The sequence below is a fragment of the Meriones unguiculatus genome, chromosome 7 (genome assembly GCF_030254825.1).
Source record: "Meriones unguiculatus strain TT.TT164.6M chromosome 7, Bangor_MerUng_6.1, whole genome shotgun sequence".
In the NCBI taxonomy this organism is placed as follows: Eukaryota; Metazoa; Chordata; class Mammalia; order Rodentia; family Muridae; genus Meriones; species Meriones unguiculatus.
The window spans coordinates 14,305,183-14,326,303 of NC_083355.1; the positions used below are offsets into that span (position 1 = coordinate 14,305,183).

The 21,121-nt window shown below is 45.1% G+C and overlaps 1 protein-coding gene across 4 annotated transcripts in view; it reads right to left on the reverse strand.

Annotated features, from left to right (window-relative positions):
• Helz (helicase with zinc finger) overlaps window positions 1–21,121 on the reverse strand; it is a 143,399-nt gene that overhangs the window by 113,556 nt on the left and 8,722 nt on the right. For all 4 annotated transcript variants that reach the window (XM_021640657.2, XM_060386514.1, XM_021640658.2 and 1 more), the window contains 2 exons: window positions 3,637–3,864; window positions 985–1,021 (listed from right to left, as the gene is read on the reverse strand). In XM_021640657.2, coding sequence (XP_021496332.1) covers window positions 985–1,021; window positions 3,637–3,846 — 247 coding nt within the window. In that variant the 5' untranslated portion in view covers window positions 3,847–3,864. The remainder of the gene's footprint in view (window positions 1–984; window positions 1,022–3,636; window positions 3,865–21,121) is intronic.

The following is a 21,121-nucleotide window of genomic DNA, read 5'->3' on the forward strand; positions in this document are numbered from 1 at the left end:
ATTATGGTCCATGGACCCACCACAGGAGTATGTAGCATGGCTTGGTAATGTGTAAAATAAATACTTAATTCTTTTTTTTTAAGTTTTGACACAAAGAAATAAGGAAACAAACAAACAACAACAACAAAAACTTTCAACATGTGAAATACTTCACCCTGAACCCCAGTTCTGGATTAATGAAACGTGATTTACATAATCCAAGCCACTGAGCTGTGTGAAACAGGCCGGCAGGAAAGCATGTGAAGGCACACTGAACCCTTCACCCCCAAGCTCCTGGACTCATTCTACTGAAATGCAGCAATGGCCAGGAAAAGGATTTCCATACAATGAGCACTCAGAGAATGTGGATCTTATTGGTCTCAACTTCCGGCTGCAAGAAAACAGGAAAGAGACTCCATAGCATTCCAGCCATTCTTCTAAGAAAAAATACTCTGACTTGTTAAAAAAAAAAAAAAAAAGACAGATAGTTTTTAACATATTAGGTTTAGCATTTTAATCAACCTGTGCTGCATTTTTTTAAACACGACATAGACTATAAGGACTCACTACAAATGCTCCTTGAGGGGGCGAGGGTGAAAGAGCTCATGGGTACAGCAACGTCAACATTCATGCCCACATGCTCACCTGCTACATGCCTGTCACAGCAGGAAAGACAGCAACCCAATCACTAGACAGTAAGATAGGACTTTTAACATAATTGCTTCTGAAATTGGCAAGTAAAAAATTTTTAAAAAAATCAAAACTTAAACTTCACTCAAGTAAGCCACACGCAGTAGTACACGCGGTAATCCCAGCTCTCTCAGAGGCAGAGGCAGGCGGATCTCTGTGAGTTCAAGGCCAACGTGGTCTACAAAGTGAGTCCAGGACAGCCAAGGCTACACAGAGAAACACTGTCTCGAAAAACAAACAAACAAACAAACAACTTTGCTCAATTAAGTAATGTTTTAAAATCTTCAAATCAGAAAGGGCCGTGTTTTAACATACCATGCCTACAATCTTCATCAGCTTGCCCGTAGTTTTTCTACAGAAAGAAAAGAAAAGACACATGGTAAAGTGGCATACTTCAAAGGCCACTCTAAGAACCGTTAGCACAGAGGCGCTGAGGTGGCGTCTGAGGGGAAGTACTAATGCTGTCAGTGTAACACTCCCAGGGATGCCCATTCCCATGCTCTCCGGGGGTCCCCTCCTCCACACAAGAACCACACCCCAGAGCGTGCGTGCCCCCACCCACTCTCACAGCATACTCACCTCCCGCACCTCAGTCAGCAGGGCACCACCCGCTCCCACACCTCCTCCTCCGCCGCCAAGGCTTCCCTGAGAATTCCCACTGTGTCTACTCCTTCCCGGCAGCCTCTCCTCACACCCATTCCCAGAGACTATCTCTTTTTAAAACTGATCAACTGCATCCCTGAGGACTTCCTCTGCTCTCCCACACCTACCTATGGCTTCCTTTCTACTGAAGCATTCCTAAGCAAACACACTATTAGTTTTCCCAACTTAAAACAAAAAACATTCTGGCTCAGAGGTTAAGAGCATTGGCTGTTCCTCCAAAGATCCTGAGTTCAATTCCCAGCAACCATATGGTGGCTCCCAACCATCTATACTGGGATCTGATGCCCTCTTCTGGCGTGCAGACAGAACATTGTATACAAAATAAATAAATAAATAAATAGATCTTTAAAAAAAAAAACTTCCGACTGAGCACACCCCTTTAGTCCTGGCACTTGGGAGGCAGAGACAGGCAGCTCTCTGAGTTTGAAGCCAGCTTGGTCTAGAGAACAAATACCAAAATAGCAAGGGCTACACAGAGAAAAACTTGTCTTTGGTGATAGAGAGACCTGGAGAGATAGCTGAGTGGTTACAAGCAGTGGCTGCTCTTCCAGAGCACCCATGTTCGGCAAAAGCTTCATGAATGTCAGGGAGGACCTCACGTTGGAGGTCAGACCAGCCAGGGCTACACAGTAAGGCTGCCTGAGGAAGGAAAAGCCTAACAGGAGCTCCTCCCTGACTCTCTCAGATTCTCTGTAAGTCAGACAGATGTAAGGAAGCATCTCTGGTCCTGGCCCCCAGTGACCCCCACTCAGCAGTGTGGGCCACAGACCTGTGCACACTGTACAGACCTGTCCCGTTTACTGGGTACACTGTCACCTCTCTAGAGACAGCCACTGACACACTGAATGCTATCTCGCTGTCTCCACACAGCGGCGTGGGCTGTGGCTCTTCCACCTCTCCTTTACTCCTCAGCTGCTCTGTGTGTTCCCTCTCCCAGCCTGTCAACACCACATACCAGCTCTGCAGGCTTCTCCCTGGTGCCCTGAGCCAAGGCCCGGATGCTAACATCTGTACCCCACCATCTCTTAATCTCTCTCTCCCAAACTCCACACTTGCACTCCCTCTTCATCTGCAGACAGATGGCTCAATAACACCTCAAAACCAAAGGTCCAAAACCAAGCTCACAAACCTGCTCCCTAGATATAGCCTTCTATCCATGGCTGAGGGAAAACCTATTCTTCTAAGGGCTCAGTCAAAGAAAAGGCCAGGGAAAGTGACTTCACATGACAGGGTTCCCCCATTGCCTGCGCTCAGAGTGTCAGAAGACAGGCTCCTGCCTTCAACTTCTACAGTTACTGCTATCTATAAGCTGAACCCTGAGTCTCTGTCATCTCTGTCCTGGGTCATCCCGCCAGTCCCAAACCGTCCCTTTGCATACATTCTTATTCCCTTTAGTCTATTTTCCTTCCTTTTCTTTCCTTTAGTTTTTTGAGACAGGGTCTTTCTACACAGCCCTAGGTGTCCTGGAATTTACCATGTAAACAAGGCTTGCCTTGAACCCACAGAGATCCTCCTGTCTCTCCTCCTGAGCACTGGGACTAAGGGCATGCACCACCTCACCCATCACTTTTTTTTTTTAATAGTCTATTTTGAACACCAGTCTAATGTTCCTGGTAAATCAAGTCCCACCACTGCTCCTGCTGCTGTAGCAGCTCCCCAACTCCCTCGGAATAAGGGCCTTCTTTGAATGACCCAGAAGGCCCAACAAGACCCACTGGCCCTACCCTTTTCCCTCTCCCCCTCACTCATCCTACCCTAGTCACACCAGGCCAGCTATTGCTCAGGTTTGCCTGGGATGCCTCCGCCTCAGGGTCCCTGCACTGTCTTCCTGTTCCCTTTCTCCCAGCTTTCCACAAGGTTCACCTCCTTTTCTCCTTCCCATCACCTTCCGTAGGCTGGCCTCGCCTGGCCTGGGTAAAAACCCCATCTCCGGCACTCCTGAGCCCACCCCTTTCAGCATGCTGTCAACCTAGAGTGGAGTTACCTGCAACAGCCACTGGTTCTGCCTATCCCCTACTAGACAGCAGCAAGAAAGGATGCCTCTTTTATCAGCGGATGTGTGAAGTTCCTAGACAGCCCGTGGCAGACAGCATGTACTCAATGAACACATATTAAATGTATCAGTGCCATAAAGTTTAAAAATATAGCTGTTTTCCTTTAAGGATGTTCAGAAATCATCAAGTGTTTCACTCTTATCTGTTCAGGCCCAAATTTGCTGCCCTGTGAGGAAAGTGTCCAGCACATGGTGCTTGTAATTATGGTACCTCAATGGCTCTCCGTTGCGGCACCACAGTGTTCACTCACCAACTGCAGGAATGAGGCAATTCTGTAAAGAAGACTCTCGATCCTGATGCGCTCAACCTCCAGTGGACACGGCCCTGTCAAGTCTGCCATGGAGCACTGGCCAAGAGAGAGCAGGGCCTCGGTGCAGTGCTGGAGGGCCATGTCATAGTCCTGCCTCTTCAGCGACTCACATGCTTGTTCACATGACTTTTCAGCTCTTCTGTCTTCCATGACTCAGGGACAAAAATCCTAAACATGAGAAAAGAATGTGTGTTACTGAAAGACTCAGTGAAGGGTTGGAGAGATGGCTCAGCAATTAAGAGCACTTGCTGCTCGTGCAGATCCCAGATCCAGGACCCAGGTTCAGCTCCTGGGCAACTCACTACCATCTCTAGTAGCCGTTTCAGAAGATCCGATGGCTTCTTTGGGTACCTGCATGCCTGCAGTGAACACACACTCAGGTACACACACTCCTGAACCCCCAGCTGAATGCCCAGGGGAGAGGCTCCTGTCACTGCGACGAGTAGCAGCTGAGGGCAGCGTAAAGTCTAACACATAGATTTTATGGTGTCTTTACTAAGATCCAGGCTAAAACACCCACTATCAGCAGCCAGGATCGAATTCTTTATTAGGGAAACAATGCCACAAAGCACAAATAAAAATAAGATTCCACTTTTTAACCAAACGAACAGAAATGTTTCCTATCTAAACCTTCTAGTTTCAGCCTCTCTTTAGTCTTGCTTCTGTCGCTGCAGAAAATCAAAGTCCATATGGTGTAGGATCTTTTTTTTTTCACACCCTTAAAGAAACTAGACAAAGTTCGAGCTGGGCATTACTTCAACCCAGCCCACATTCCCAGAGGGGCAGGTCTTAGGCTAAAAGCCTCAGCACAGAGATGGCGCATGAGGTCACTGCTTTCCAGGATCTCGGAGGTAAGCGGTGGAGCCAAGGCACAAGTTACCAAAGGTCAGAAAGACTCATTCCATCTGAGGCTTGAGCCGCCTCAAGAGGTGACCACGAGTTCACCACACAGCCAACAGAGGAGCAAACTCCAGCTTTGCAGAGACCAGGGTTCAGCTGAACCAGAGGGCTCCGCAGGTGAAGGCGCTTGTCACCTGTTTATCCCTGACAACCCCAAGGCAGAAGGACCAACTCCTGCAAGTCTTCCTCTGGCCTCACCCACACGTGCACCCACAACAGCAAATAAATGCAATTAAAAAAAATTAACACGGAGTGTTCAGCTGAACTCAGCGAGAGGAGAAAATGCATGACACATTAAACTCAAGAAACCCATGAAGGGGTACGTAAGAGGAACTATGGACCAAATACCATGAGAAATGGAAGTCCTACCCACCAGTGACGGCACACGAAAGACAGGCTGTAAACAAAGTGAGAACCTTTCAAAGGCTCAATGGTAGAGCACCTGGCTAGAATAGACAGGTTCTAAGTTTAGTTCCCAGAACCATGAAAAAGGAGAGGAGATGAGAAGTAGTCTATCCAGTATCAGTCCTGTGAAGAACTGCTTGGAAGAAGTGGCAAGCACTGACCACTAAGAGCACAGCAGAGCCTAGAGCCAGCGGAGCTGGACTGCAGGGACCCATGCAGCCGTGGAGAGTCAGGCTCCCAGGGGCGTGGCCCCTGGCCTCACGGTGCTCTGTGGCGGGGGTGCACACCTCCATGCACACAAAAGGAAAGTCTTTCTCCAAAGAGGTTTTTGAGATTAACTCAAAACTCAAAACTGCTGGGCACACTGTGAGGGATTTTTCTGGGCTGGATTTTCGAGGTTGGAGACCCAGCCTAAATCTGAGCCACACTTCCTGACGGCAGCCTGCAGAAACGGGTGTGGAAGAGGAAGCTTTGCTTCTTTGCCTGCTTGCCGTCACTCACACTGACAAGTTCATCTCCCCTGCGGCTGGGGGATTCCTGTGCTGGTGTTAGAACCTCCTTCTTCAGGATTCCAACACAGACTGGCAGCTCCCCCGGCCCGGGACTCCAGCACCAGACCGGGGTGGCACATCCAGTCTCGTGGCCTGAACAACCTCGGGGTCCTGACCTGTTCATGTCAGACAGTAACTGCTGCACCACTTGGACCACATCCGGCAAGCCACTCTAATCCACCCCCGTGCATATCTTCACTCTATGGGTTCTGCTCCTTTAGAGAACTCTAAAACACAAATATTGTTTTTAATGGGAGCGAGAAAAACCACTACAACATTTCGGGAAAGAGACAGTAAGAGAGCCAGCAAGATGGTTCAGCCAGGAAAGTTGCTTGCTGGGAAAGCACAACTTGTTTGACATGTGTAACCCTCAGTGGAAGGAGAGAACCAACTGACTACACACACACACACACACACACACACACACACACACACACGCCTGCATAAGCACACACGCACGTAATGTGACATTGGCTCGTATTAATAAGTAAGACAGAAAAAATTTCACGCTTCTCCCAATTCCGTCACTTGGTGAACAGAAACCTGGCAGAGATGACGTACTGTAAGAGGTGACGGTCACAATACAGCCTTAAGGCCAGCTCTTGCCATCCCTCCTCCCCACCTTTATCAAGCCTGTGGTCTGCTTCACCTCTTCAACCCTCTTAGCCTCTCTTCTGCTCTGGCAGCCTTCCACACTCCCTCTGGCCTTATGGAGTTGATCTGTCCCATCACGCCCTCCATCTACAGTAGCGGTTCTCAACCTGGGGGTCGTGGTGGCTTTAGGGTTAAGCAACCACAGGGGTTGCCTAAGACCCTCAGGGGACACAGTTATATTACAATTCAGAAGCAAAATTACAGTTATAAAGTACAAAAAAAAAGTATGGATGTGGGTCACCCCAACAGGAGGAACGGTATTAAAGGGCCACAGCATTAGGCAGGTGAGAGCCACTGGGCTACAGAGGTGCTCTTGGGTGGCATCACCAGCTCCAGCCTTGGCAGCCTGGCTCTGCCCTTGGTAAGCTGTCCCGCGGCCATGAAGTGCAGTACAGGATGAGAGGCGGCAGAGGTGGGCCTATCCCCTCAACTTCCCACACAGCTGACACCGCAGAAGACAGAGGCCCTGAGGGACCAGACAAGAAGAGCTGAAAGGGACACCATCAGTATTATCAGCGTCTAGTAAACACATGTGTTTAGTGCATGCGATGCAATCAAATATTTTCTAACTCCCTCAATTTGGAATTTGCGTGGGGGGGTAGGGGGGTGGGTGCAGCAATGAACCTGAAGGCTAAAGACCAACACCCACTGTCTATTATTATTATTATTATTATTATTAACATTAGTGTTATTATTATATTGTTACGGCTTTTCCTGCTCCTGGTGCCCACGAGGCCAAAAGAGAGTGTCCGATCCCCTCAGGCTGGAGTTACTGACATTTTGAGCCACTGTTGAGGGTACTGGAGATCAAACCCGGGTCCCCTGCCCTTACCTCCATCACTCCAACCTCTGCTTCTGCCTCTTGAGTGGCTAGACTAAGAACATGCACCACAGCCAGGCTGGTGCCTTTAATCCCAGCACCCTAGAGGCAAAAGCAGGTGGATCTCTGTGAGTTCAAAGCCAGCCTGTTCTGTGAAAGCATCTACGAAGAAGAATGAAAACTACATCATAAGACCCTGTCTCAAACAACAAAGATGTGCCTTACTATGTCTAGTTTCCTTTTTTCTTTTTCTTTTTTTGAAATAAATTCTCTTACTGAAACTGGAGCTTATCAATTTGGTTAGCCTGGATGGCCAAAACCTCCAAGTATCTACCTGCCTCTGTTTCCCCAGTGCTGGATTATAAGTACACAGCACTACCCCTCAGATCCTCATGTTTACGTGTCAGGCACCTTTCCAACTGCACTCCTCCTGGGACTTTTAACCAAAAAAAAAAAAAAAAAAAAAAAAAAGCTTTTACATGTTATACTTAATATGTTAAATATTACTACTATTGGTTTGTTGGTTTGGGTTTGGTTTTTCAAGACGAGGCTTCGGGGCTTCTCTGGTATTCCTAGCTGTCCTGGGACTCATTCTGTAGGCCACGCTGTAGAAACCACTACCCCTGCTTCCCAAGGGCTGAAGCTGAAGGCATGTGACCACTGCCTGCTTTACAAATTAAATCTTTTAATATAAAAAAGTTAAAACTGGTATCAACTAACAAGCTACTCCAACAAATAATGACAGACACCTCTTCAATCTTTGCCTGTTCTCTTTTTGAACTCCCTCAGCTTCCCCTCTGCATGCTACATAATACCCAAATGTGTTTAAGAGAATTTAAATATTTCCGTTATGGTTTGGAATTTATGTCCCTAATGTAAACATGTGATGATTTGGTTAAATCAATTACCAAATTGATCTTACAAGAAAACGGAATTTCTCACTGCTGTTCTATTACAGTGACTCTGTCACCACACCTCAGAATAGCCTTAGAGGCCTGGGTGAGTGCTCAGCAGTTCAGAGCACTTGCTGCTCTTGAAAAGGACCCAGGGTCAGTTCCCAGCACTGGCAGGGTGGCTCACAGCCATCTGTAAGCTCTAGTTCCCAGGGATCCAATGCCCTCTTCTAATCTCCATGAACACGATACACACATTTGCTACACACACACGCAGGCAAAACACCTATACACATAAAAAAATTAATATTAACAATAAAGATGGAATACAAAACTATCACTAGTTTATGGCACACAGCAGAGCTGTCACCAAACTGGATGACAGTTGAGGCTGGATACTTCTGTGCTGCAGAGAGCTGTTCTGTGGACAGTGGTCTGTTAAACAGCATCCCCCAGCCTCCACCTACTAGACACTGGCAGCACATCTGCCAACTTAGCATAAGGAAAAATGTCTCTAGACATTAACAAACATCTTCCTAGGGAACAAAATTAACTGAAGTCAAGAGCTGATAGATAAGTACACAGACACCAGAAAAAGCAAGGGACGGCAGATCCAGCTTCTAGGAAGACTGAGGAAAAAAAGACCCCAAGTTCTTGGCCTGCCTGGGCTAAAAACCAAGCTTAAGAACAGTCTGAACAATTTAGTAAGACCGTGTCTCAAAATAAAGTAATTAAAAGGAGCCACCAAGTCAGCTGAACAGGTAAAGGTGCTTGAGGGCAAATTAGCCTGATCCCTGGAACCCACACAGTGGAACAAGTCACCTACAAGCTGCCTTTAACCTAAGTAAATACAATTTAAAAGTATTTTTACCCAGAGTGCACAAAAAAAACTGTCTCTAAAAAAATAAATAAAAATTAAAAGTACTTTTACTTTTATATTTAATTATGTGTATAAAGATCCTGTGTACATATGAATACAGCGACCCTTGGAGGCCAGAAGTGTTGGGTTCCAGAGACTGGAGTTATATGAGGTGCCAATGCGGGTTCTGGAAATTGAACTCAGGTCCTCTGAAAGAGCAGCAAATGCTCTTTAACCACTAAGCCATCTCTCAGGTCCTGTTTGAGTTGCTGACACAGGGTCTGGCTTACAATCAGGAGACAGCTCTCCAGCCTGGAGTAAGTGACTTAACCTGAGTCTCTCAAATTGTCACCTGGAATTGGATGATAAAACCACGAATACCTCCCTCCTCGGGTGACTCTGTGGGGAGCTTAAAATGATACCTGGCAGTGGTAATTCCCCTAAACCTGCAAATATTCACCTGCAAATTTTCCAAATAAAATGGAAATCACTTAACGTTCAGCACTTTCCAGCAGGAGCTAGCTCAGAGGTTAAGAGCACCCAGGTTCCGTTCCCAGCACCCAGATGGAAGTTTATAACCATCCATACATACCTCTTCTGCATGCTGGCAAAACACTCTTACACTAAAATAAATAAATCCTTAAAAAGAAATTTAGATTTCCAGCACTTGGGAGGGAGAGGCAGGTAAATCTCTATGAGTTCAAGGCCTGCCTCAAACTAACAAAAACCCAAAAATATAAAATAAATTCAGTGCTATTGTTAAAGAAAAGAAAATACAATTCTAGGGCTGGAGAGATGGCTCAGAGGTTAAGAGCGCTGGTTGTTCTTCCAAAGACCCTGAGGTTAAATCCTAGCAACCACATGGTGGCTCACAACCTTCTATAATGAGATCTGGTGCCCTCTTCTGGCCTACCGGCACCCATGCAGGCAGGATACTAAATAAGTTTTATGAATAAATAAAATAAAATAGCATCCTCTGTGAGAACTTCATCTTCTTGACAAAGGAATGGTTTTCATCTCAATCAGCAGGTACTGAATACACCAACACGGTCACTGCCTCCCTGGACACTGCACTCCCATGCACAAGCCCACATATGAACATGCGCATACACAAATAATTGAAGAACAGGCATAATGGTGCTCTTTAATTCCAGTACTCGGGGGGCAGAGAAAGGCAGATCTCTGTGAGTTTGAGGCAAGCTTCACCTACATAGCCTGTTCCAAGACGGGCAGGGCTGCATTCTTTTACAAGATCTTGTCTCAAAAAGACCAAAATAACTATATATATTATGAGAAGCTACTCAACATTATTAGCCATCACAGATATTCAAATTAAAGCCATGATTAGCTTTCAAACACACAAGAATACATGAGTTTAAAGGGCTGGGGGGCTGGAGAGACAGCCTGGCAGTTAAAAGCACTTGCTGCTCTTCCAAAGACCCAAGTTTGAGTCCTACAGTGTAGACGTTGATCTGGTAGTCCAGTGTATGCCTATAACCTCGGCTCCACAGAATGCTAACACAGGAGGATCCCTGGGGCATGCTGGCTTTCAGCCTAGACAGGAAAGCACGAGGCTCTGGTCTTAGACAGATTCTGCCTTTAAAGAAAGAGAGGGAGTGTCACCACCTTCTGGCCCCCAAACATGTACAAAGGCATACACATACTCACACACTGACATACATGGCACAACACCACCTCTTGTTCTATCTAGTTACCAAGATGATGAGAACCATACTTACTGTAAATAAACATTTACAGCCGCTCTATTCAGAATTGCTAACAATAAAACTCAAAGTGTCCTTCAGCAGTGAATGAACAAACTGTAGCTCTCCCACAGTGGAAAACTACTCAGCAGTGAAGAAGGACAGCCTACAACAACCTAGGTGAAACTACTGCTCAGTGGAGGAAGGTGCCTGGCATCAAACCTGACCCCTCAGTGAGATCCCAGGAACCCACACAGTGGAATGAGAGAACTGGCACCCAAGAGTGCCAATCCTCTGATACAAACACACACATACACACAAAATCAATTAATTAACTGAGTGATTCATTAATTATGAAAAGTAGGAAGCAATCATAAAGCTTGCAAACTGTGTGATCACAGTGACAAGGCAAAGGAAGCACAACTACAAAAGGCCAGCGTGAGGGAGCCTCAGGGAGGGCACTGCACTTACTACTGCCTGGACACTGATGCCTGGATAAACTAGATGCACAATGAGCTAATGAGACTACTCTCCAAAAGGAAGCTTTGCCAGGCATGATATCATGTGCCTTTAATCCCAGAGCTTGGGAGGCAGAGGCAGGCAGATTTCTTTGAGTTCGAGGCCATCCTAGTCTACAGAGTCAGTTCTAGGACAGTCAGGGCTATACAGAAAAATCTTACCTCAGATAGATAGATAGATAGCTGGATGGATGGTGGATGGAGAGATAGAGAGATAGATAGATAAGAACAGAGTATTAATAATACCAATATACTAGAATAATGAAATAAGAATAAATCTTAGTGTCACAATTGAAATCCTTTAGAAACTGGGGGAAAAAAGATACAAAGCAAGTGAGTTATTAATAATCAAAAATGCTTGCATTTCCCTCCCTCTTCCTTAGGTTGAAGCAAGCATGCAGCCTCAGAAGAAGCATCTGCAAATAAACCAACTGTCGGAGGTCATCTGGCACAAAACATAGGATGCTTTTGAAGAATGCCATCATAGCTAGTGGCTGGTCTGGGTCCAAAGTAAACACTGGAAGAAAAATGAAATCAATGGTGTACCACAGTGCGGCAAGCAGACTGGCTGGGACCAAGCATGGTCAGAGTCAGATGACAGGAAGGCCTGGCTCACATACATGCTGTCTGTGACAGTAACAACAGTCAGCAGGCCGCCTTAAAATCAAGTCATGACATCTCTTCGTTTCTTTGAGAAGCCTTGGAACTTGCTGCTTTGTTGAGCAGCCGGGCCTCCAGCTCACGGAGATCTCCCTAGTGAAATTAAAGCCACGAGCTGCCATGCCCAACCTATGTTTATTTAAAAACAAAAACACCACTAGGTGTGGTGGCATGTTCGTAATCCCAGCATTCAAGAGGCTGAGGCAAGAAGATGCCACGTCTAGAGCCAGTCTCCAAAAATACAAAAGGGAGGCAAAGGAGGGCCCTCAGTATGTAAGGTATCTGAAACACAAGGATGATGGCCCAAGTTCAAGTCCCAGCATCCATGGAAAGGTTGAGTACGTGTATAACCCCAGCACTGGGAAGGCAGAGCTATGAGGATCCTTGGGCTTGCCAGCCAGCTGTATTAGTCAGCTCCAGGTCCATGAGAAACCTCGTCTCAAATAAATAAATAAATAAATAAATTTAAGTAAATAAATAAATGAATAAGATAGAGAGCAACTGAGAAAGACCTCCAACCTCCACACACACTCATAGATACAAAACCAACCAGTTGCGTTCCTTACACTGATTTCTCTTGTCAACGTGGCCACAGCACTCTTTCATCTCAAAATCTCTCCCTCCTTTCTCGGATTAGAGACAGGATTTCAAGAGCAAACAGCAACAGTGATCAAACTCTAGGAGCCAACAAATGTCGTCACTTGAAAGTCAAGTCAATTTCCACATCTGTCTTCTATCTTTTCCCTCTATCAACACAAAATTGTCTACTCCACAATTAAAAGGGCCATGTGCATTTGTAAAGGGTTAGAAGACTAACAGTTACCTTCAATTTCCTCTCTTCTTTCACTGAAATTGCTAACAGCCATCACTGATTCTTTTTCCTTTGGGGGTGGGGTCAGTACTAGGAGCTGAACACAGGCCTCACAGATGCTAGAAAAGCATCTACTGCTGAACTGTATCCCTAGACCCACAGCTGATCCTTGACCGGACCCTGGATGGCTTTACTTTACATACTTTACTTAGACTATACACCCGTAGAAGAACTTAAAAGACAAAATAATATGCAAGCTTCTTGGGGCTGGGGGTATAGCTAGGCTGGTAGGTACAGTGCCTAGCATTCATGGGGTTGATTTCCAACATCGTTTAAAACTGGGCATGACGGTGTACATGCCTGTACGGACGGATTACACATGCCTGTAATCCCAACACTCAGAAGGCGGAGGCAGGAAGATGAGAAGTCCAAAGACATTCTCAGCTACATAGCAGAATCCTCCGACAGGGCTGGTAAGGTTCCATCAAGCGACAAAGGCACTTGCTGCCAAACCTAAGGAGCTGAGTTCAAGCTCTGGGACCCACAGGTAAAAGGAGAGAACTAACTCCTGCCATGTTGTCCGCTGACCTCCATGTGGATGCCATGGCATGCACCTGCCTACATACATGCCTACATGCATGCACAGTCACATTGTGTATGTATAGACACACATTAGCAATATATGTAAAAACCTATTAATAACTGAACTCTAGCCATATTAAACAAAAAATTAAATTAATAGATGTGGTCATATTAAATATTTTTAAATTAATTTACAAAACAAAGAATATGAACATTCTAAAGAGAAGAAAAACTTGAAATCCACTTTTTTAAGGGTAGCAGTGTGCCTACCGTTTGCCCATGGAATTTCCAGTGTTATCCTAAATTAAGACCATGCTACAAAGTCAGTGTGCTACGACATAGAAAGAAACTCAGACTGACCACATGACCTTTCACCCACCACACCTACTGAGCAGCAGGGACTGGCAGACATAGCAGAAAGCATAAGGTTGGCCAAAGACGCAGTGTTCCAGCCCGGCCAGGGACTCACTATGTGAACAACTGCCATGCTTCCTCCAGCAGAAGAGGACACATGATTCCAAGATGGCCATTACCTGGCCCCTGGGCACTCACAATCTGGCCACAACCTAACTTTCTCAAAACAGCACATACAGACCATAAGTATAGTCAGGCCTTTTGCAACACGCCTATCCTGCCCACAGCATTCTTCCCTACCTCTCTCTGGACCTACCTACATCCTGGCCTGCTTTCAGTGACCTCCTCAAACCAGCCTGCCTTCCTACAGACTTATTGAGCCTCTGATATGTACTACCTTGGATCGTATACAGCATGAGAGATACTTATCTGTCCCAAACTATCTCTTATGTAAACAGGCATCATGATTTCTGCCATTTTTATCCCCAGGACAACCACCACATCCATTAAAACTATTCAATAAGTACTTTGTTTGAACTGTCCAAAGAAATGACTTAGAATAACTAAAATACCAATCCAAGAATTGTCAGGTCAGTTGTTACTAAAAATGCAAGCCATAAGAAGAAATGCGGTATTGCTTCTAAGTCATCTGTTTGCCCAGATAGGAATCTGTAAGTGGTTCTATAGCATGCACAGGTATCCTGCAAAGCGAAATTTTATTTATTGTAATGTACTTACTACACATCCAGACTTGCATTTTTCTCTAAAACATAAAATCATTGAGTACATATATACAAACACACACACATACAAAAGGAATGAAGGAACAAGTGAAAGAAGAAAAAAAAATTAAATTTAAGGGTCAGTGAGATAGCTCAGGCCGATGATTGAGTTCTATCCCCTGAATTCACATGGGGGAAAGAAGAGAAATGACGCCCGTAAGTTCTCAACAAATTGTCCACTGACTTAAATATACACACAGGCACACACACACTCAGGCACACATACACAATAATAAGTACAAAAACAATCTTGTAATTGCTAACCATTCAAGAGGCACTAGGGGAGAGTAAACCTCTGGGAGAAAATGAGAAGAAATCAGGTTCATCAACCACTTTCTAGTTCACTTTCCCTTTTCCACAAGTGGTAATGCTTCTAAACTCCAACAGTACAACAAAGAAAGTTGGTTTTTTTGTTTTGTTTTGTTTTGTTTTTTAATTTGGAGCAGGCTCTCATATGCCTTGGCTTGGGCTAGCCAAGAACTCATTATGTACCCCAGGGTAGTAGAAACTCACAGCTATCCTCCTGCCTCAGCCTCTTAAGTACAGGTACGAGCCATCCCATCAGGACCACGGAAAAATGTTTTAAATATATGAAAGAAACACCTTCAAGGACCTTCTGTGATGTTTTAGTAATAATTTGGTTTTATTTAAGAGCTAAAATTGAGATCCATTTTTCCATCTATCACTTAATTTTTCCTAGGTCATTTTCCAATATTGCTAGCGCCTCTAGAGATAACCTTAGTTTCAGTGATTCCAAATTATTTTCTAAACAGTTTGGGCCCCCTCCTAAACCATTTAATACACGTTTTAATCAACAAAAACACGCCCACACTGAGAAGCAAGCGAAGCATACTGAGGGGGAGATCTGGGGCTGGCAAGATGGCTCCGTGAGTAGAGCACCGGTCTGCAAGCCTAACAGCCCACGTAAAACTGGAGGAGGGAACCAACTTCAAAGGTATCCTTTGACCTCCACTGGAGCGCAACAGCACAAGCACCTGCCCACCCACGCACACTGTTTTGTTTTGTTTTTTAAAGAATGAATTCTAGCAGACACAGTGTTTTGTTTTTTGTTGTTTTTTTTTTGTTTTGTTTTTGTTTTTGTTTTTTTTCCTAATGGGGTCTGTAGCCCAGGATAACTATGTATCCCAGGCTGGCTCCAAATCCCAAATCCTCCTGCCTCAAGCTCCTGAGTGCTGGGATTATTGGTGTGTGCAAACATGCCTAGCTCACAGCAGACAAGAGCTGAAAACAATGTAGCAGAAGATCATAAGCTCAAGGTCAACCCAAGACTTATCACTAAAAATGCATTCTATATTATTTCTAATATTTCTGGATTTTACTGTTATAAAAACTCTTCCTTTGTATTTCATTTTTCCCTTTCAGATTATCTATATAGATATGCAATTGAATTATAGTTAAATAGCTGAGATTCTTTTTGTTTTTTGGGTTTTGATTGTTCATTGTTTTTTTCAGATAGGGTTTCTCTCTGCCCTGGCTGTCCTGGAACTCAATTTGTAGGCCAGGCTGGCCTCAAACTACAGAGCCTCCAGAGTGGTGGGATTAAGGGCATGCACCACCATGTCCAGCTTTAGCTGAGCTTTTTTTTTTTTTTAATTTATTTAATTTTATTTTATGTGCATTAGTGTGAAGGTATTAGATCCCTTGGAGTTGGCACATGCAAACAATTGTGAGCTGCAATGTGGGTGCTGGGAATTGAACTCAGGTCCTTTGAAAGAGCAGACAGTGCTCTTAACCCCTGAGCCCTCTCTCCAGTCCTTAACTCATTTCTGGGGGACCCAATGCCCTCCTTTGGCTTCTGTGAGCACTATATACACATGGCGCACAGACGTACAAGCAGGCACAACACCTCACACAAAATAAAAATAAATAAATCTTCAATTAAAAAAGAATAGTGCACTGAGCGGATGGTGGTTGTACACACCTTTAATTCCAAGATTTGGGAGGCAGAGCCAGGTCAATCTGTGAATTTGGAGGCAGCCTGGTTTACATATAGCAAGTTCCAGGTCAGCCAGGGATACACAGAAAGATCCTGTCAGAAAAAGGAAGAACAAAGGGAGGGTGAGAGGAAGGGAAGAAGGAAAAGAAAAAAGGAAGGAGGGAAGGAAGGAAGGAAATCTGCTGGAAGCTAGATGGTTAATAGTAAGCTAGCAATGGTGCTCCTTAGGTCTGACAAGGTGCTGTGGGAATCTGAAAGCTTGAAAGCTAACAGTGGAGGGAGCTGGATGTCTCGTACCTGAGAACTGCAGTCTACATATGCACCTCCTCTGTAAGTCTGAAAGTACTCCAAATGCTTATTAAAAGTAAAAATGGGAAGCTCTGGGTGGTACAGTTGTAACTTCTCTAAATGCATCTGTATTTTATAATTTTCAACAACGAACAAGTTTTATTGTGGCAAAAATAAAAAGGCTTAGCGTCTCAGGAGACAGCCCGAGACACAAAGCTGAGGCAACAAGAAATTCTGCATTTGCTTCTCCTTCCCTTCACTCGGGGTGTTCGTCCTCTTTGTAGGCCCTACCACTTGGATTCTTTCTCACTTTTCCTTAATAAATCTAAGATCAGGGACCGGAGTGCTGGCTCAGTGGTTAAGAGAACTTGCAGAAGACCTGGGCTCAGTGCCTAGCACTCACATGGCAGCTCCCAACCTTCTTTAACTCCAGTTCCAGGGGATCTGAGGCCCCTTCTGACCTCCATGGGCACCAGGCACGCACATGGTGCACAGATATACATGCAGTCGAAACACTCATATACATACACAGTAAGTAAATAATATGAAAAATAAAAATTAACCATCTTCAAGAAAAGCAGAAACCAAACTATGGGGTACTTTCCTTACAAGCAGAAATCTGGGGTCATGGAAACACGCCCAACATGTGGTTTACTGCAGGTGACCGGGAAGGAAGGAGATGAAACAACCCTGGAGTTGGCAGCCACACTCCTCCCACATTTTCCATCCTCAAGCTTGCATAATCACAATGTCTAAATTAAAAACCCATCATCCTCTACACACGATGTCACTGCCAGCTCTCCAAACGCTGACGCTGGGGTGGGGACCTTCTCCGTTTCTAGGGTGAGGCAGAGAAGCAAGTGCTCTGTGGAACCTACCCCAGGTCTATCTCTTCAGGCTCCCAACCATAATCACGACTGCACCTGACTTAAGGCCAGGACCTATTCACTGCACCTGCCTCCACCCCACCACCAGGCACCGCCTCTCCCCCTCGGTCTCCAAAACACTTCTCACATCCACCGCTACTTTCCAAAACCGCCAACTTCGTTCAAGCTCTCCTCACCCTTCACTCAACTACCAGGAATCAGACTAGTCTCCGCCCCCCCCCCTCCTGCCTGCCAATCCATCCCCTCACGCATGCCTCCTGACTATGGGCAGCATCACCTTCTGATCTGCACCACTCCTACCCAGGATGCATGTAATTAGGATGTGCATTTCAAACCGGCCCCATTTCCACTCTACCCCAGGCTTCCTTCCACGCCTTCTTTCTGTTGCTCATCATCTTCATGCGCTTTACAAGACACCCCTTCAGGCTGGAATGTTCCCCGATATCCCCAAGAAGGCTGCATCACCCCAAAATCCCTAAACACTTCATCATTCTACAGTCCCTACCTCATTCTTACTTGTTCTTTTATTTCTCGGTACCTGTATTCTCTTTATGAGACAGTTAGTTCCTTTCCAGCAGGAACTACATTTTCCTTCTGCTTCCATTTCTTAGAACAGTTTCTCAAAGAGTACGCTGAGGCACAGCCATGCCATGAATGACTGAGGGATGTCCTTCCATAGTGGTCTCCTCAGCCACAGGCGCAGAAGCCCAAAGCCCTAGCTGATTAAGCTCGCGCTCTTGGAGGAAGCAGCCCTGTGGTTCACGTGTCCAGTAAGTACTTGCTAAGGTGAACCTGGGAATCGCCAACTGTGCCCCTTCAACCACAACCCCCAAAAGCACTTGCCCACTCGGACTATATCCTCATTCCAAGCTTCTTCACTGAGCTCAGTCTGGCTATCTTCCTATCAAGTATCTATCATCTGGTTAGACTTGCCTTACCATGTATAGACCACATCAACTTTGACTGCTTAACAGAAAAGGTCAAAGATGACTCAAATAGTTACACACATGAAAAATCAGTAAGATACAAGAGCCACTTTATACTAAATCAGAAAAAAAGAATGTTTACAGGAAAATGGGCTTCTATCCAACTTATAATGCAAGAGGAAAATACCGAATGACATCCTTGGTGCTACTGTAAAACAATATATCAGAATCCATAAAAACATTCGTTAACATATACATCTCTTAACATAATAACATACTCCAAAATGTATCCTAAAGATAGTCAGAAGATATGTGTGTGTATACATATATACACACACATACGTACATACATAAATATATATTTCCACCAACAATGATGCAAATTAAATGATTAACTAATAGAGCTGGCGAGATGGCTCAGTCGTTATGAGCACTGGCTGTTCTTCCACAGATCCTGAGTTCAATTCCCAGAACCCACATGGTGGTTCACAACCATCTATAATAGGATCTGATACCCTCTTCAGGTGTGCAGGTGTACATGCAGACAAAAGACTCACATACATAAAATACAAAAATAAACCTTTTACTAATGGATAACTGAAAACCAGCCAGCAACATAAATAACTAATGCAAAAAGACAGATGTAGACAGACTTGGCAATGCAGTTCAGCTGGCAGAGTGCTTGTCTATCATGCACAACTCCCTAGGGTCAAGTCCCAGCACCAAGGGGTAAATACACCTGTAATCAGGAGACGGAAGTCAGAGAGAAATTCAAGGTCATGCTGGATACAGAATCTGAAGCCAGTCTAAACTGGATGGGATTGTTTCTGCAAGCTTTCTGTATGTAAATTAAAATTGTAAATTTTCTTTCAATTTTATGGTTTGTTTTTTTGAGACAGGGTTTCTCTGTGTAGCTCTGGCTGTCCTGGAACTTGCTCTGTAGACCAAGCTGGCCTTGAGCTCAGAGATCTGCCAGCCTTTTTTGTGAAACCCCTATCCCCGCCCCCAGTGCTGGGACTAAAGGCAACACAATGCTCAACTTAAAAATTATAAAATTTATAACATGAGAACCGGGCTTGGTGGTGCAAGCCTGTAATCTCAGCACTCTGGGAGGCAGAAGCAGACCTATCTCTGTGAGTTCGAGGCCAGCCTAGTCTACAAAACAAGTTCAGGACAGCCAAGGCTACACAGAGAAACCCTGTCTCGAAAAACAAAACAAAACAAAACAAAAAAGACCTGTATAGCCATAAAATTTATAACATGAAATGTTCATCAACATCTAATAAGTTCTTAAATCATATTATTATATCATAATTTGCAGTATGAAAATTTTGAAATGGAACGTCAAAAAGAAAATCAACTATTTCTAGGTAATAAACCCAAACACTAAATAATGTCAACACCAAGAAAAGTCCAGGGGCTGGAAACAGACAGTTTAAAACATGCTCTGCTCTTGAAACAGACCAGAGTTCTGTTCCCAGCACCAATACCAGGTGGCCTGTGCCTCCAGCTGCAGAGTGTCGGGTTTCAGACCCCAATCAGCAGCTAAGGTTCATATTTAACACACCCTACTTATCTTTATCTTGTGCCCCTAAGATGTACGCTCCAGGTGTTTTCTTGAGATCTGCATCCAGAACACAGGTGACCTGGAAGACTGCTTCAACTGAGCCTGCACTTTCCTAGCCGCAGATGGTCCCACAGATGCTGGACAGCGTAAAACAGCCTGCCCTTCCTGGACTTGCCCAACATTGCGGATTTTGGCCCTCTCCTCAATATCAATGCCCCAATGTGAGCAGGAAGTAATCATAGACAATCGAGTCACCCCTTATTCACTTATTATCAACAAAAGGCGGGGATGTTGGGTTTCAGACCCAGGACAATCGACTGAGATGCATATTTAACATATCAAAGAGGCCCTGGCCTCCAGGTTCTCCTAGCACCCCTCAGTCCCTACCTGTTACAGGGCATGGCTGGCACAGGCTGACCTCTACTCTGAACTTTCCAGGCCAGGAACTGGGCTTCCATGTATAACCCAGACATTGTGGTTCCCTCTCGTTCTCTGCATCTTCTTCTCCCTCCTCTCTGTCTCCCCTCCCCATGGTCTTGTTCCTTGGAGCCAGTGAACCCACCCAAGAACTGCATCCAATAAACCTGTCTTTATGCTTTAATCTGGCTTGAATTGGTTCATTTCGTCAGCAGAGAAAACCTATTACAGAGGATCTGTCTCAAACACACATACACACACACACACACACACACACACACACGCACAGGAGCTGGCTTGAACACCCAATTTACAAATGTAAAAAAAAGAAGAAAAGCTCTAATCCACCCAGGAAACAACAGCCTGCAACAGGAGCTCAGCAGCCTCTGGGACAGAGCTGCCCATCTTCTGCCACACACTCCCCCAGAGCTCGTGCTCCTGGTCATGATGACCATGGTTACCTCCACCTCGGTTTTCCTTTTTTTTGAAACAGGGTCAATCCTTCTGGTGCTGGGTCAGGAACAACCCACCATGCCAGCTTTTTATTAGATCTTGAAACAGTCTCAGGGTGGCTTGGGATCCCGGAAACAGTACTAGCCTTTAGCTAGTAGTTCTCCATTGCTCCCGGTACTGAGATTAGATTACAGACAACATAACCCTCTCTGCCAATCTCCCCCTTAGTTTTTCCTTCTTTCCTTTTTTTTCTCTTTTTTGTTAGATTTTCAAGTCATATATTTTCTGTGTAGTTCTGCCTATCCTACACCATGCTTTGCAGGATAGCCTTGAGCTCCCAGAGATCTGTCTGCCTCTGCCTCCTGAACACTGGGATCAAAAGTGTGAACCAACACCACCTGGACATCTTGGTTTTCCATAACCAACAATTCACCTCAA